At 52.0% G+C, this 16,404-nt stretch overlaps 1 protein-coding gene across 3 annotated transcripts in view; it reads left to right on the top strand.

Moving 5' to 3' along the window:
• Positions 1-16,404, top strand: part of FBLN2 (fibulin 2) — a 47,745-nt gene that overhangs the window by 12,474 nt on the left and 18,867 nt on the right. For 2 of the 3 annotated variants that reach the window (XM_004702366.2, XM_030885529.2), the window contains exons 2-5: positions 8,415-8,526; positions 10,633-10,762; positions 13,528-13,708; positions 16,120-16,329. In XM_004702366.2, the coding sequence (XP_004702423.1) occupies positions 8,415-8,526; positions 10,633-10,762; positions 13,528-13,708; positions 16,120-16,329 (633 nt within the window). The remainder of the gene's footprint in view (positions 1-8,414; positions 8,527-10,632; positions 10,763-13,527; positions 13,709-16,119; positions 16,330-16,404) is intronic. The other variant, XM_045290024.1, reaches the window with a different exon arrangement.

The raw sequence follows: 16,404 nt of genomic DNA, 5'->3' as shown, positions 1-16,404 counted from the left end.
CCTTTTTTTTTTTTTTTTAACCAGTTAAACTAAACCATTGTTTGATTTTAAGACTTCAGGGGATATTTTTGGTCTAAGGTTTAAAGATTATCTCCAGGAGATAGTTTCAGGGGTTCTTTCAACTTTCATGGCTCCAGGATGCCTGGAGTCTAAGAGAATTTTAAATTCTGGTCTGCATTTCCCCCCCTATGAGCAGGAGTTGTCCCTGGAATTGTTGTTCTTCACCTCTCCTAGGGCCACGCCTTTTGAACAGGGCTAAGAAAGTTCTTATTCCTGAATCAGGGTAGCATGGTTTTTTGGGTTTTTTGCAAGCTGTTTTTTTTTCCTTTTGCATAGCATCAGCTTCTAATTGTTTGTAAAAATCTGAGCAGAAGTCACCCATTAGAATACCAATGACAGGTCCATATCCCACCTGCTCCTTGTTAGAGAAATATTTGTCTACCCCAAGAACATAAATATATTCTCTTAGGTAATATTCAAGACTTTTTATTATTTTACCTTTTACTTTACATTTAGATCATCAGTCCATCTGAAATTCGTTTCAGTGTGTGGTATAAGTAGGGGTCAAAATATTTTTTTTCATTGAATGGATAGTCAGTTGATCCAACACCATGTATTAGAAAGGCCACACCATGCCCCCGGGTATGACGTTGTTACGCTTTCCCAGAATCAAGCGACCGTTTTCTGTGTGGGTGCATTTTTACACGCTTCTTCCTGCTCCATGATGTATCTGTTTATGTTTGCGTACATGTTACACTGCCCATATGCTTGCAGCTTGATAGTAACATTTGATCAAGGTTGATAGTGGACATTTTTTGGCTCCATTCTTTTCAAAATCGCTTTGGTTATTCTAGGCCCATTTGCTTATTTTGCCTTCTGCTTTTTTTGCTTTTATTATTATATTAGATAACTTGTTGTTGACAGTTAGATTTGACAGCATTGCTTTTGCTTGTTCCCCTAAGAATGTTATGGTTTTCGTTATTTAGGTTCTTAACCCCTTTTGAACTTGAATTTGGGTGTGATGTGAGGCGTAGGGTCTGCTCCTGCTTTTGGCATGTGGGAACCCAGTTTCCCAGCGTTATCCCTGTTCAGTGGACTTCGCCATCCTTGTCAAACATCAGTTGGCCATAGATGAGTGGGTTTGTTTCTGAACTCCCAGTTCTGCCCCAGGGCGCTCGAGTCCTGTGGCTGAATAGAGGATGTTAGCATGTCTTTAGCTGTTCAGGGCCTCTTCCCGTTTCAATAAAGTTGATGATAGGTTCTTCCATGTATGAGAAGAAGGCTGTTGGAATTTTGATTGGACTTGCATCTAAGCTGCAGATGGCTTTGGGTGGTATTGACTTGTTAACAATGTTAGGTCTTCCAGTCCATGAACATGGAACATCTTTCCATTTATTTAAGTCTTAAATCTCTGTCAGCAATGCTTGGTAGTCTTCATTGTACAAGTCCTTCCCATCCCTGGTTAGATCTTGTCCTAGATGTATTATTCTCTTCGATGCTGTTGGGAATGGAATTGTTCCCCAGATTTTCCATGGCTGCTATCTAGAAATCCAGCTGACTTTTGTTTATTGACCTTATGCCCTGCTAGATCCCTCTATTACTTTGGAACTTTTCTTGTGGTCTCTTTGGGATTTTTTAAAAAAATGTCTGATTGCACGATGAATTTCTAACATAATAGGTTTATGGGCATTGGTTTATAATTATGGGTGGTATGTAACTCAGACTCCATAACCTTGGGAATTGCTTGTATTTCAATTTGTATTTTGGAGATACTGCATTTTCAAAAAGGCCAAGGGTCAAATGTATTTGAACTCTTTGGAAAACCTGCCCAGTTTGAATTTTGGAGATACTGTATTTTCAAAAAGACCGAGAGTCTAACGTATTTGAACTTTATGGAAAACCTGCCCAGGTCTTGAGCCTGGATGCTCTCCTTCCTTGGGTGTTTGGGGCTGTGTTAGCCTGTGTGCTCTAGAAAAACAAAACCAACGACACTTATAAATGTATAAGAAAAAACTTGATATCGAGCAGATGTCCCAGCCCAACTGAAGTCCCTGGGGGACCGATGCTAGCCAGAACCTTCTTCCACTCATGCAGACTGCTGAGACAGGAGTGGGAATCGGGGAGATTACAGGCTGGCAGGTGTAGCATTGAGTGGATCCAAGGTTGGGGGCAACACGGCAGGGCACAGAAGGCTCCCAGAATCAGCGCCTGCATCGGGCGGCACTGGAGGCAGACGCAGAATCTCATCAAGGAGGAAGGGTAAAGGACCAACGAGAGTTCTCCCTGTCTCGCTCACTAAAGGCCTGTGCCCAAAAGAGGCATCAGGTGTCCAACCTGATTGACAGGTTGGACTCCACCCTCCCTTCACATAGGTTCACGTTGACATAACATCTAACCATCACCGGGCTATGTTCACATCATAGGGCCAGAGACCTTTATTTCCCAGACAGCATTGTCCCCGGGGAGGGGTGAGGCAGCCTCCTTGCATCCGCGTCCGTTCCCTCTGCTGTGCTTGTGTTTGTCCTCAGACCCCGTGTCCCCTCCTTCCTGGATTCATGAGATGCCAACGCCTCACAGAATAAGACAGCTCTCTGAGGACTCCGTGTAAGATCTCAGCCATGTTCCTCCTTTGCTCCTCCTGGTGTTGGGTTTCCCTACTGGGGAGTGGTGATTTCCACAGGGGCCCCTGCTCTGTGGGGCTCTGGTGGGAAGGGCGTCCCACCCCCAACTAGGGCTGGCAAGTGGAGCAGGGTGGCTGGGAGGCTGCTCCTTCCTAAGAGCTGGACACCTTGAACTCATAGAGCTGGAGGGTCAGCTCTAAGGCCTATTTGTCCGGAGAGGCCAGGGTGAGGGGTGGTGAAAAATATGCTACTGGGTGCCCAGAATTCCTCTCCCGGAGCTAAGAGCTGGGTTTGTGAAGGACCCGCAGGCATTTCAGAGTGAACTTTGCTTCCCTGGAATTCGTGAGGTCTGAATGAGGACCTTGAACCTCCCCTTCCTCCTCCTCTCCCTTCCTCTTCCTCTCCCTTCCTCTTCCTCCCCCTCCCTTTGCTGAGGAACTGGCTTTCTGGGGTCACATAGCCCAGGTTCAAGCTAACTTTCGCCGGGTGGTCAGTTGCTCACTTGTGCTGTGTTTGCTCCCTAGAATCGACGTGGTGAGCCAGCTTCAGGCTGGGTCCCACAGGAAGATCTGTTAGACCAGACACCCAGGTACTCCAAGAATGACTGAGCTGTGACCTGGCTAGGCTCCAGGCTGTGCTGTGAGCGGGTGGACCAGGTGACACTTGGGAAGGTGGGACAGGACATGTCCCACAAAGGAGCAGGAGAGTGTAGGGAGAGGAGTTAGGATTGAGTGATGACGGCGTGGTTTGAGGGCTGCACTAACCTGAGCATCGAGGTCCTGTCTGCACAGAGTCAAGAGTGGACCTGCGCAGGGCCTCTGCCTCGCTGCCCTGCTGTTTCTCGGCTATTTCTACCTGTGTGTGTGACCCTCCTCGGGTTGGGCCTATTGTGGCTGGAAGACAAGAGCCAGCCAAGCTCCAAGGTCCCCTTTTGTTTATCCACCTTGCAGGTGTTGTAAAAAGCATCCAGGAACCCAGGGCTGCAGGTGACACCCCCTTACACACACACACACACACACACACACACACACACACACACACCCGCAAAAGAGCACAAAGGCTGGGGGAGCTCAGGCTGCTGCATTATCTGGTTATTTTGCTCGGACCCCACAAACATCCTGTTCCAACAGGGGCCTTCAGAGGCGGCACGCTCCTTGCCTACCCACAGGTGCAGGGGTTGGTCTGTAGTTTCCAAGGAGGGAATTCTTTAGGGCTTTAATGTGGTGGGGAGGGGACTGTCAAGAAGGGTCAGGACTTCCTGCTGGGGTGATCAAAGGGAGGCTGGCATTCCCAGATTCTTGCGATCTTTTTAAAACATAATGTTTATTGAACGGTCCATCCTTTTAGGAGATCGTAAATAAATAAAGGTCGGACTCCTCCCAAGGCACTCACGGTGGCCAGTTTCTTGGGACCGCCTCCAGAAGTGGAAGTGCCCAAATGCATGTCCAAACATCCCCTTGAAAAGACAAAGGATGGCTTTCTATTCGCACGGCTGCATGCCATGCTTGTAAAATGCTTCGCAGCACATCGCAGGCGCTGCTCCACCACAGTGCGTGCGGGTATGCCCACTCCCGCATGAGACTGCATGGCACTCACATTGATGATGTGCGGCGGCTGCCTTAGGACGGAGATCTCGGTCACAGAGGGGGCTCGGGCGGGTGTCTGCGGTGCTGTGTCACTGTTGTATTGGCATCTTCTGATGCCACAGACCAGCTCAGGGTGGTACTGAGGTGACTTGTGTGATGCTGAAAGCTGTGATACCGATGGGTCAAATCCCAGCAGGGCCACCCATGGAGGAAAGGTCGGAGCAGAGGGCACAGAGGCAGAGAGTAGGAAGAAAGGTTAGTCAAGGAGCCACATCCCCAAATCAGCCCATGACAACCTTAGGGCTCCCAACAGAACCTGGTCCAGCTCACTCGCTGTGGACATGTCGTCCGCAGGGGACTGGAAGAGAGCATGTTTGGTGAGGCAGAGGGCTGACAGGGTGGGGAAGACTGGGTGGCATAGGTTAGCACAGTACCAGCCACCGTGGATGGAGAAGCCAGAGGTGCAAAGTGAAGCCGCGACATCTCGTTTTTTGACTTTTGATGCCTTTGATTCCTATGAATCTTTTGTGAGTCAGTTCTAGCACCATCGATTCCCCCTTTTACCACCCTCCTTATTAATTGCCCTTTATTAGTAGTGTCTTTCTAAATCTGATCTGTATCTCTCTTTGGCAGTTGCCAACATGTATATACTCATAGGCCTAGTTTAAGACATACATAAAAATCCACAAATCCTAATATTGAAGTCTAGCCATCAAGAGAAGTTGGATGACCTTGGTATTTGGTCAGTGGTGGTACTGTAATAACGCCACTTGTGGAAGGTGCTGGGTCGTCGGGATTCCCCCTGGGCAGTAAGTGTGGTGTTGTCTAGTCGGAAAAGAGTTAGAGTTGTCTGTGTGGTCCTTTACTGTTTCTTCTTATAACATCTCACTGCCCCCACCCCCCATCTACCCACCGGCTTTAGCGAAGCGTTCAGCATTTAGGTCTTTGTTTCAAGCAACAAGGAGCCCTGGTGGCGTTGTGGTGATGCTTCGGGCCGCAACCTGCAAGGTCTGAAGTTTGAAACCACCAGCCTGCTCCTCGGGGAAAGACGAGGCTTTCAACTCCCACGAAGCGTTAAGAGTCTTGGAAACACACAGGGGCGTTCTACCCTGTCCTATAGGGTCTCCATGAGCCCGCATCGACTTGATAGCAATTCGTTTGTTTGTTTGTTTGCTTTTAAGCAACGGAAGCCCGTGGTTCAGTTCATTAAAAGCTTAAGCCGACGCTTTCATTGTAAAATTACTAACAAACAGATGTACAAGCAGCAGAACGGTTACAAATGTGATTGTTACAACGCAGATTCGCTGTAAGTCAGGGACTGCCTTACTTGGCGCTCAGACCTGGATGAGGTCACTCAGGTGGAAGGTGTTGGTGGAGAAGAGAAGGTTGGCACTCGGTAATTTAATAAGAACCAGAGAGCGACGGAGGCGGGGCGGTGCAGGCTTGCTGGGGAGGAGGAGCAGGAGGAGGGGAGGACAAAGCTAAGTTTGAAGGACGGGCGTGGATCATGGGAAGGAGCCCTGGCTGAGAGGATGCAGGGGCACACATCTCATTAGCTTTGCTTGACCCTGCCTCCGCACCTTGAGCAGCGCAGGATCATGTCACACTTGGCCCCTGCGTAAATCTCCCACCTCTTGTTTTGCTTGGATGGCCTTCCCATTGGGTCATGGCCCATGAATTCCTTTGTCTGCAAAGGAGGGAAGCTGGGGTGAACGAGGCCAGGAGAGAGGTGGGAAGCCCGCCAAGCATACACATAAACCTGGCACATGATCAAGGAGGTTGGGAAGAGAATATGTCATTCAACCGACATGGCTGCCTGGCTGCCCCCCAGGCTTGTGATGGTTAGAGTCGCAGAAAGGGCCTTCGGGGTCAGCAACATCGGGCTGCTTGTGCTGCAGACATGGGGACAGTGAGGCTCAGGGAGAGGAAGGGAAGAGGAGAAACTGAGGCTTGGATTTCTAACCCCCCAATTCATCTGTAAAATAGGAATGGTAACGGTCTTCACCTTTATTTTATGCCGGCAAGGATTAGAGTTCCCTCGCCCAGGCCTTTCAGCTGTTGCTAATGTCCTGGCTGGCACCCTTCTTCTTTCTGCCTAAGGCCAAGGTATCTGCCCCCAAACCCCAAGTCTCTATGAGGTAGTCTTGGAGAGGCTGAGGACCATAGTCCAGTCCAGTATAAGAAAGCAATGGCGTCTGAGCTATGCAGAGAATGGGTGGGAGGAATCACCATCACCAGTATTCCAGCCAGGTGAGACTCGTGTGCCAGAGCCTAAAGAGCCCGGAGTGGCTCCTGTGTTGGCTGTGTGGCATCCAGGCAGATGGAGATTGGGCTCTGCCTGGCTATGGTGGGGTCTCAGAGACCTGGGCCAGGCATGTTGTGTTAGGGTCTGAGAGTGAGTGTTGATCTTTGGATACACGTGGGGACACAGCGGGTCTGATGTTTCCAACAGCTGCAGAGCCCCGTGTAGAGGACATCCCCAGACCGAACCCCCACCCCGCCTCCACCAGTGACCCTGAAACAGGCATCCTGGTCCTTTTGCCACACGGCCTGCTGGGACTGCTCATGGACTCCACATTCAGGAGGGAGCTGTGGGCCAGGACCTTGACCACCCATGTGCTTGTGCGTGTCCATGGGGCCAGCTCCTCCTCCAGCTGCCTGGTCCAGGCTGCTGTCACTCCCAGGCCGGGCGCCCCGGCTGGGCTCAGCATTTATTCCTCTTGTGAATGGTTCCAGTTCCCTGAGTAAAGAGACGGCTCCCATCATCGTTTTTTTTGCATTCACCCCTTTCAACAACTTCTCAATCCGCCCAGTGGCTCCTCTGTTTCCCTCCCCCGCCCCCACGCATTACCCCCCCTTGTAGTGTATTATCTTCCTCTTCACCCAAGGTAACACCTACCCACCTCTGGCCGAGGCTCCCCCTAACAACCCTTCCTCTTCACTCCTGAGAGCCACGAGAGTGTGCTGCTCTTGGTATGAAAACTTTCTGGATCCCCGCCCCCCCCTCCACCCATAACAACAGTTTCATACAATCTCTCTCTTTTTGTTTTTGACTAACTTCCACTGAGCACGGCGTCCTCAACGTCCATCCATGTCCTGAGGTGCTTTGCGGTTCCGTCGGCAGTCTTTAAGGACGCGCCGTGTCCCGTTGTGTGCCTGTGCCATTCTTCCACCTGCGGGCATTGACGGCGTTTCCCCCAGGGCCTCGGCGTGATGCTGTGACAGACGTGTGTGTGCGTGTTTCTGCTCATGCTCTGTCCTTTATTCCTGCAAGGATACACCGAGCAGTACGGCCGCTAGGTCTTATGGTACTTGTCTTCCCGATCCTCGAGGAAGTGCCGGGTTGCTGTCCACGGGGCTGGTGCGGGGTGACATGCTCTCGCCGTGTTCATTTGCTTTGCCTTCATGGCGGGTTTCGGATGGGTCCAGGATCTATCCACCAAGCCGTCATCTTTTCCTTGCCGTGGGCTTGAACCCTTCCGTGCTTGTGTTCAGGAGCATATGATGTTTTCCAAAGAGCAGGGTCCAGGCACCCCCGAGGGGCTCCTAACCAGTCAGCAGCAGGCCTGCCTGCAGGTGTCTTTGCTGTACAGAGATGGTCAACGTGGATGTAGGCAGCTGATCTGACTAATCAGTCATTTTTTTAACTTAAGGTCTATGCCTTTGGGTTTAAGAAGGTCTACCCCCACCCTGGATACCTACACCTGTCCCATTACAGACTCATTCCCATGAGCTTTCCCAGTGGATTCTAAACGTCCTTCCTTGTTAGGGTCGTGCCTTTTTATCTCTGATCCTGTCTCGGGTCGCAGTCCCGGATTCCTCTGTGTGTGGTTTTCTTGGGGTGGGGGCCCTGCCAGGGTGGGACAAGAAGGAAGGAGCCAGCTGCAGACTTAGCCCTTGGGAGCTCTGGGCATGATGGCACCACCAAGCTGGCCCCTGTGGGCTCCTGCACCTGCATGTGAGTCAGCTGCTGATGGCATTCCCTACCCCTGCCCCACGGGAGCCCTGAGCCAGGCTCTTTTCTCAGGAGGGCTATAGTGACCTGCTGTTAGCAGCCAAGGTGCATGGTAGGGCTGGGAGGAGGTGGGGTGGGTTCCCTAAAGGGGGTGTGGATGAGCCCCAGTAGCATCTCCTGTGCTCTGTGCCTGTAGGCCCTGGGGCCCATGCTGTACCTGGGACTGACTCTGCCCTCTGTTGCCACCCCCAGTCTCCACCAAGGACCTGATTGAGACTTGCTGCGCAGCTGGGCAGCAGTGGGCCGTCGATAATGATGAATGCCTGGACATCCCAGAGACTGGTATGGAGGGTGACGTCTGCAGGTAGGTGGGACCCTCCAGGTCCCTGCTGGCCTCCCTCCGTCTAACACCTGCTGTGCAGAAGGGCCCCTGGTTGTGTTTGCAGTGAGCCATCTGCTTCGCCCAAGACTGGTCTCAAGAACACGTGAACCGCCTGAGTTAGTAGCCAGCCTACCGAGCACCCTTAAGGAGCTGCACAGTACAATGCTTACAGGACTGTTCCTCCTAGGGCGCCTCACCGATTCTCTATGCACACCGCAGTCACTGCCATGGAGTGTGTGACCCACACTGACGCCTGCCTTCAGCTCTGAGCTCTTTTCCTCACATTGCTCCTGGGGACTTCCCCAGGGAAGGCCTTTCACTACCCAGCGGATTGTCCCTCTGATTTAGGGGTTTTCAGCCAAGTCCTCATCTATGCCCATAGCGTCCCTCCCCTAGAGTGCAGAGGAGAGCTTGTAAGCCATTGACCCTCTTTTCATTGAGCCAGCCTCCTTATTTAACCTGTCGAGGAAGACGGGATTCAGAGAGGCAGTGTGATTCACCCAAAGCCACGCAGTTCCTCACTGGACACCATAGCCAGGATTAGACCCCGTGTTTCTGAACTTCCAGCTCACATTGACTTCTGTAGGGGGAAAAAAATCAGTTCTAATGTGTCCCTTTCGTCCCACTCTGCTGTCCCCCTAATTTGAGGCTCTCTGGGAGTGAAAGCACGTGCCAGGCAGCCCCCTGGAGTGTCCAGCTAAGCAAAGCAATGCCAGCCACGGGCTTAAAACGACAGACATGTATTCTCCTAGAATTTCAGAGGCCAGGTGTTCAAATTCCAGGTGGCAGCGGGGCATATCCTCTCCGAAGCTCTGGAAGCAGACCCGCCTCCTCTCTTCCAGCCTCTGGCTGCCTTGCTGCTCCCTGACTTGCGGCTGCGTCCCCCCAGCTTGGTTTCCTTTGTCACATGCCATTCTCGCCATCTCTCTGTTGATCTCTGTGTACCTGTGTTAATCCGGGTTTAGAAGAGACACTCAGATATGTATAGGAAAGAGTAATCGTATATTAAGAAAACATCCCAGCCCAGTCCAGCTCAAGTCCATAAGGCCAATATTGGCCCATATGTCTGATACCAGTCCATGAATTCCTCTTCAGACTCACGCAGCACACACAGTGATGCCAAATGCAGGAAGATCACAGGCCAGTGGGTGGAAAGTCTTGTGGATCCAGTGGCGGTGGAAGCATCTCAGTGCTGGCGCGATGCCCCTCCAGCTCTCTGAGTGTGGCTGCTCATGGCTTGTCAACAGGAGGATGAAACAGAGAGAGAGGGTGTCCCGCCTCCAGGGAGGAAGAGAGGAAGTTCCCAGAATTCTCATGAGATGGCCACTCCTACAAGGAAGCGTCATCAGGCCGTGCCCTGATGGACAGGCTAGGCTCCCCCCCTTCGTTCTTTTATCGAGTTGACACGAAATCGTATAACTACCACAGTCTCCTTCTTTGTAAGGACACCAGTCGTATTGGGCTAGGGCCCAGCCTACCAGTATGACCTCGTGTGAACTGATGACATCAGCCGGAGGCCCTGTTTCCAAATGCGCTCACATTCAGAGGCCCACGGTTGAGAACTTGAGCAGCCCATGGCTTGTCTGCATCCCTCGCATGATGATAGACTCATCACTTCTTGAATGCTGGCTCTATCGCTGGATAGCCCTCCCTCGGGGGTGCAGAAACCTCCTTCCTAGGACCCTCCCCTGCCTTTGATCCCGGTTCTGACTTCTGAGGCACCTTGGCCCCAGGATACAGATAAAAGGCAGCATCTGGGGACCTGGAGACGTGCTTCCCTAGGGCTCCCACCCCCAGTCTCCCCCAAGGACCCCACCTCCACGTCCTTCTTGGCCCTGCGGGGATCTCTGTGTGCCAACCCCCTTTCCTCATGCATCAGGTCACACTCAAGACGGGAAACCCACCTGCTGTGGCAGGCTTTTCAGCTTCTGCTGATGCCCAGCCACCAACACCAGGGCCTGCCCGCTGTGTGACCTGGGGGGCACTTTTCTCCTCGGAGCCTTGGAAGCAGAGTCTGTGTCCCCTCCTGGAGCGGCTCACTGGGCTCGGGGGGCCTTTGGTTGGGGCTGAGAGCACTCTCTGTTGCAGGACAGCTCAGAAGCACTGCTGTTCCTCCTACTTGAAGGAGAAGACCTGCATGGCTGGTGTCCTGGGGGCCAAGGAGGGTGAGGCCTGTGCGGCCGAGGACAGCGATACCTGTGGCGTCTCCCTGTATCAGGCAAGCCGGACCCGGGAGTTCTCAGCCTGCAGTGGGGGAGCAAGGCTGGGCTGGGCCTGACGGTCCTTGAGGGTTGAGGGGTTGAGGTGGCCTTCACCCCTGCGGTCAGTTTCTGCATCGAAAGCATCACACATCATTTGTCATCGCTCAGTTACCTTGGAGAACACTTGTTGAGTAAGGACCAGCTGTGCCAGACTGTGAGGTTTTAGGGATAAACAAGGAATAAGATGTGAAAACTCTCCCCTTGGGAGCTTTCTCTCTAGCCAAGGAGACAAAGATCAGGATGAGCACGTAGGAAGCGTGTATGTGTGTATATATACTGTGTAGGAGGGTTTGGAGTGTAGAGGAGTGAGAATCGATAAGATAAGCAGTATCAGGGTGCAGTTTAGAGTGTGTGAGAACACTCGGTGGGGACAGTCTCACTGAGAAAGGGGAGAGCCCTGCAGGAAGAACGTCAGGTCCTGCGATGACCGTGGGAAGTGCTTTGCAGACAGTGAGAACAGTGATTCAGAGGTGGTGTAGTGGTTATGTGTTGGGCTGCCGATCCACATGGTCAGCAGTTCAAAACCACCAGTAGTTCCTCTGGAGAAAGCCTGGTCTTTCTATTCCGTGAACGGTTAGAGACTCGACGGTGGTGAGTTTGGCTTCTGGACTTTGTGACAAGCAAGTTTAGAAAGGTAAGTCAGAAAGTAGTGTTCCGGTTCACACACGCACAGGTTTATTTCAAACAAAGCACGTGTAACCGTGTCTCCGAGGTCGATGGGTGGCTGCAGACGGGTTCTCTCAGTAATTCGCTTCTTGTCTTAGGTGCATTTGGGATGGCTTGAAAGAAAGGTCCAATCAAGACAGTGCCTTCCCAGGGGATCTGCCGGGCCAATTTAAGGCAGAGATGACAGCTCTGAAGTCCCAAGGGTTAATTGTGATAGATTTTCTCAGAAGACTCAGAATGATCACAGAGGCTGATTAATAGAGAAATTGTTTTTAAAAGTTAAAAAAAAACCTGCATGGGTAAGAAAAAAGGCCAAGAAAGTTGCACTGAGCATTAAAAAAATAAGATTGATGACAATGTACCTATTCATTCTTTGAGGGACTGTTCTGTGAGGGGCTGTTCTCTAAGAATTTTGTTGGCAAACCTTGCCCTGTCACCCGACAGGCCTGCCCTTGCCCTTCAGGCTTCATTTTGTTCTAAAACCCAGAGACTATTTAAAAGGGACTCCGTGTGAGTCCCTCGGCGATGCTAAAACTGCTGCTGTGACGAGGTGTGTATCGGAGAGCCCAGAATCCACTGAGTGGCCAACACGCCCTCTGCAAACAGTCTCGGAAGTGGATCCACGCAGATCGGGGATAGATTGGGCAGCGACAGCTTCACGGTTTAATATTTTTGCTTCCATAAAGGCTTCTGTGATTTTGTAGCAGTGCTTTCTGACTTACCCGTGTATGCTTGTTCCTGCACCATTTCCCTCTCCAGAGCCTCAGATTCTCCACCGAGCATCGATTAGCTATTGTGGGACAAACCATCTCCAAACCTAGTAGCTTCTGGGTCGCCTTAGCTCCTGAGTGTTGAGTCAGCTGGGCACTTCTGCTGACCAGGGCCATGCTGGCTGGCTCATCTTGGCTGAGCTTGCACATGTGTTCCTGTCAGCTGATGGCTCTGGTGGAGCTACACCGTCCACAATATGGTCTCTGACTCATCTCTGCTCCACGGGGTAGCTCAACGTCCCGCACACTAGTCTGGGCTTCTGACGTTGAGGCTGGACAGGCTCCCAGGAGAGCTCACAGAGGCCTTTTGAGACCCAGACTCAGAACCGGCACATTGCCTCTTCTTAGCCAAAGCAAGTCATGAAGCACAACGCAGAGACTGCCTCTGGAAAGAGGAGCCGCCGTGTCATTGCAAAGATGGTGGGCACGGTAGTGAGTGATTGGTGCTTGTAGCAGTCAGTCTATCGCAGTCATGTAAACACACGAAAGGACTTATTAGGGGAATGGGCAGCTTGGGGATGGGCTCGATCTAAATGGTATTTTCAGGGATCAGGGGTGCTTTCAGCTTTCTTCTAAGTCATCCTTTCGTTTCTAACATCTGTCGCAAGGTCACGTCTCGGCCCACGATGGCTGATTCAGTTCCAGCCATCACATATGTGTTCCACAGAGAGGACTGTCCAATTAATTATAGCCACAGAGAAAAGCTGTCCTGAAAGCCCCACCCCTTCATTGACTTCTGTGTCTCCCCGCAGGGAGCACTGGCCAGTGCTGTCTCTTAGCTGGCCTGATAGTATTGGGATTCTGTTGTTAGAGCGGAGGATGCTAATGGATGTAGACAAGGAGCAATTTGTAGGCTTTCCACGAGAGGGTCCTCCATGATTTTGAAAAAACTTGTGTTGGCCCTACTCTGCTAGGCCTGTTTGGGAGCTGAGACAGGGAGGCAACAAACACTCCCGCCCCTGCCGCCTCGGTTCTTTGGCCCATGCATCTTCCTTCCCCTGAATTCATCCACTTGCCAAACCCTTTGAGTGGTCCAACCAGGTCACCCACCCCTTACCTGCTCCTTTACACATTCGTTCACCTGTGTGCCCAGAGCACAGGAGAGATAGGATCCAGATCAGTTCCATCTCCCTCACCAGCCGGTCCCCAGCCTGTCTGGCCCGAGGCTGCACCCAGAGACCCCGAGTGATCACACAGTCCCACGGTCAGGCAGGACGCTGCAAATCCAGTGTGACCAGAGAACGGGTGTGGTGACCGGCCCGTGATGGCTGAACCTTTCCCCGTAGCAATGCTGTGACTGCTGTGCCATGGGACTTCGAGTACAGGCTGAGGGCCACTCGTGTGAGTCCAACCCCAACCTGGGCTACCCCTGCAACCACGTGATGCTCTCCTGCTGCGAGGGCGAAGACTCCCTCATCGTGCCAGAGGTCCACAGGCCTCCGGAGCCCGCGGCCATCCCGCGGAGAGGTGGGTGCTGCCCCCCGCCCCCAGGGCCAGGGAGGTTGATCCGTTGGGTGAGAAGGGCTTTCAGCTCAGGCTGGTTGCCCTTGGCCTTCTGTGGGAACCTGGCTCCACTAGCATCCGTCACTTGAGAGACATGTTCTGTTATAGGCAGGGGTCTATATTGGCCTCGACTCGACTCCAGTATTTCTGAGATGGCCATCTTTTTCAGTGTTCTATTTATTGACCCGCCCATCTGGCCACTAATGGGCCTACCACCCTTCTCTGTTCCACTATCCACGCATCCGCCCTCCCCATCCTTGTCCACCTGCACACCCGTGCATCTCCCTGCCTCTCTATGTATTTTTCCATCTAACCATGTTTCCTCCCATTCAAACCTGTCCCCTCCTCTACCCATTCACTTAGTTATCCATCCATATGTTCGTTTACCCTCCCTCTACCCTTCCATCTGACCATCCGTCCATCCACTCTCATTTGCATCTGCCTACAGACCCATACATCTTTCCCATTGGTCCATGAGCTCTCTAATCTATGTTTTTACCTATCCATCCATTGCATCTGCCCCCACTTGCCACCCCTTAGCTCACACATCTGCCCGTTCATCTACATTCTCATTCATTCTCGCCTCCTCACACCTTCTCATCTCACCCACCACCATCAGTCTCCCATCTGCCAACCGTCCATTACTTCATTCACTCCGTCATCCATCCATATACTCATCCTTCCACTCACCCACCCTCCTTCCCTCCTAGTTATCCATAGGCCTACAGGCCCATTCATCTACCTTCCCATCAATCTACCTGCTTGCTAAACCACCCTCTGACTCATCCCTCCCTTACCTGATCCTTCACACATTAATTCACCTGTCTTTTCATTCATCCATCTACTTTTTTATTCATCCCCTCATCCTCTAGTCTTACCTCTCCAGCTACCTAACTACCCATCCGTCCATCCATCTGTTCATCCATCCACTCGTATGTTCACCCTTTCTTCCATTTCTTTTGCTTCCACTCATCCACTTGCCTGTGTGTTTCCTGTGTCTTCAGTGCACAATGCGTAACCAGACATGGAGAATGCACTCGTATGAAGCCCCTGGAAAACTCCATTATCATTCACTCAATCCTTCTGTGAACTTTTTGAAGTCCTCTTGAATGCCCCCCACTTTTCTTATCAGGCCCCTTCAGGCCAGAGAACTTGTCTTGTACCTGTGCACCCTCAGCACCAGGCATGGTGCTTGGCTCACAAGAGGCACTAACAAATGATTGAATGAATGAATAACGAGTTGGTCACTTCTTCACCATCCTTACAACCGTTTGCGGGCTACCACACCTGTGGCCATCACCTCTCAGCCTTTGCCAGGGACCCATCCCTGAGCAGCTGTAGGCAGTGTCTGGGAGCCTAGAGTCCCAGTGATCCCCTAGGTGCCTGCTTCCCAGGTGCCGGTGAGGGGCGTCCTGAGCCCGGTTCATGTCCCACCCCATTCGAATCCAGATGTGGGGGCCCTTCCTCCTTCCGGTGCTATTCAGGTATTTCTCGGGGAGTGTTGTGGGTCTTGCCCCAGGACACTGCAGGAGGTTCAAGATGATGAAGTTTGGACCCTGGCTCTGCTGGGTGTGCTCTTCCTGCTGAAGGTTTGCTTGTCTGCTCCCGCGTTTGCTTGCTCATAAAGAGTTCATGTCGATGTAACAATGATGAGAAATACAACTTTCCTCTAGTTCCTAAATGTTTCCTCCCCGCTCCCACTACCATGACTCGAATTCGATCTTGCAAGTATGGCTAGACCAGAGGAGGTACACTGGTACAGATAGGAACTGAAAATACAGGGAATCCAGGGCGGATGAGCCCTACAGGACCAGTGGTGTGAGTGGCGAAACAGGGAGGGTAGAGGGAGAATGGGTAGGAAAGAGGGAACCGATTACAAGGAACTATATGTGACCTCCTCCCTGGGGGACGGACAACCGAAAAGTGGGTGAAGGGAGACGTCGGACAGGGCAAGATATGACAAAATACCCATTTATAAACTATCAAGGGCTCATGAGGGAGGGGGGAGCGGGGAGGGAGGGGAAAAATGAGGACCTAATGTCGGGGGTTTAAGTGGAGAGAAAATGTTTTGAGAATGATGTACAAATGCGCTTTACACAATTGATGTGTGTATGGATTGTGATAACATGTATGAGCCCCTAATAAAATGTTTAAGAAAAAAAAAACTAGAATAAAGCAAAAAAAAAAAAAAAAAGAGTTCATGTATCTACCCGCCCATCCGTCTGCCCGCCCATCCCTTCTGCTAACTCTCACGCTGTCACTCCTGGCACAGAGGGTTCTACCGAGAACCTGGACTGAGTTTCTGGGTGGCCCGTGGACTCGGCCACCTGGTCAGGCTGACCGGTTGCTACACCCTAAGCACTGACTGTGCCCAGTTTCAGAGGCAGAGGTTGGCAGCCGAGAGGCCCTATCCCTGGGCACGGAGGCTGAGCTGGCCAACAGCCTGCCTGGCGACGACCAGGACGAGTGTCTGCTCCTGCCGGGGGAGCTGTGCCAGCACCTGTGCATCAACACGGTGGGCTCTTACCGCTGCGCCTGCTTCCCTGGCTTCTTGCTGCAGGACGATGGCCGCACCTGCCGTCCAGGTAAGGGCCTGCCCACCTGGTCTGTAGCTTGGGTGTGGGCAGGGCTGAAGGCTGCTCTTGTCAGTGGGCCACAGT

The sequence above is a fragment of the Echinops telfairi genome, unplaced genomic scaffold (genome assembly GCF_000313985.2).
Source record: "Echinops telfairi isolate 266 unplaced genomic scaffold, ASM31398v2 ScPeMD7_31;HRSCAF=116, whole genome shotgun sequence".
Lineage (NCBI taxonomy): Eukaryota > Metazoa > Chordata > Mammalia > Afrosoricida > Tenrecidae > Echinops > Echinops telfairi.
Note: the sequence above shows the minus strand (reverse complement) of the source record. Positions and strands in the feature narration are given on the sequence as shown.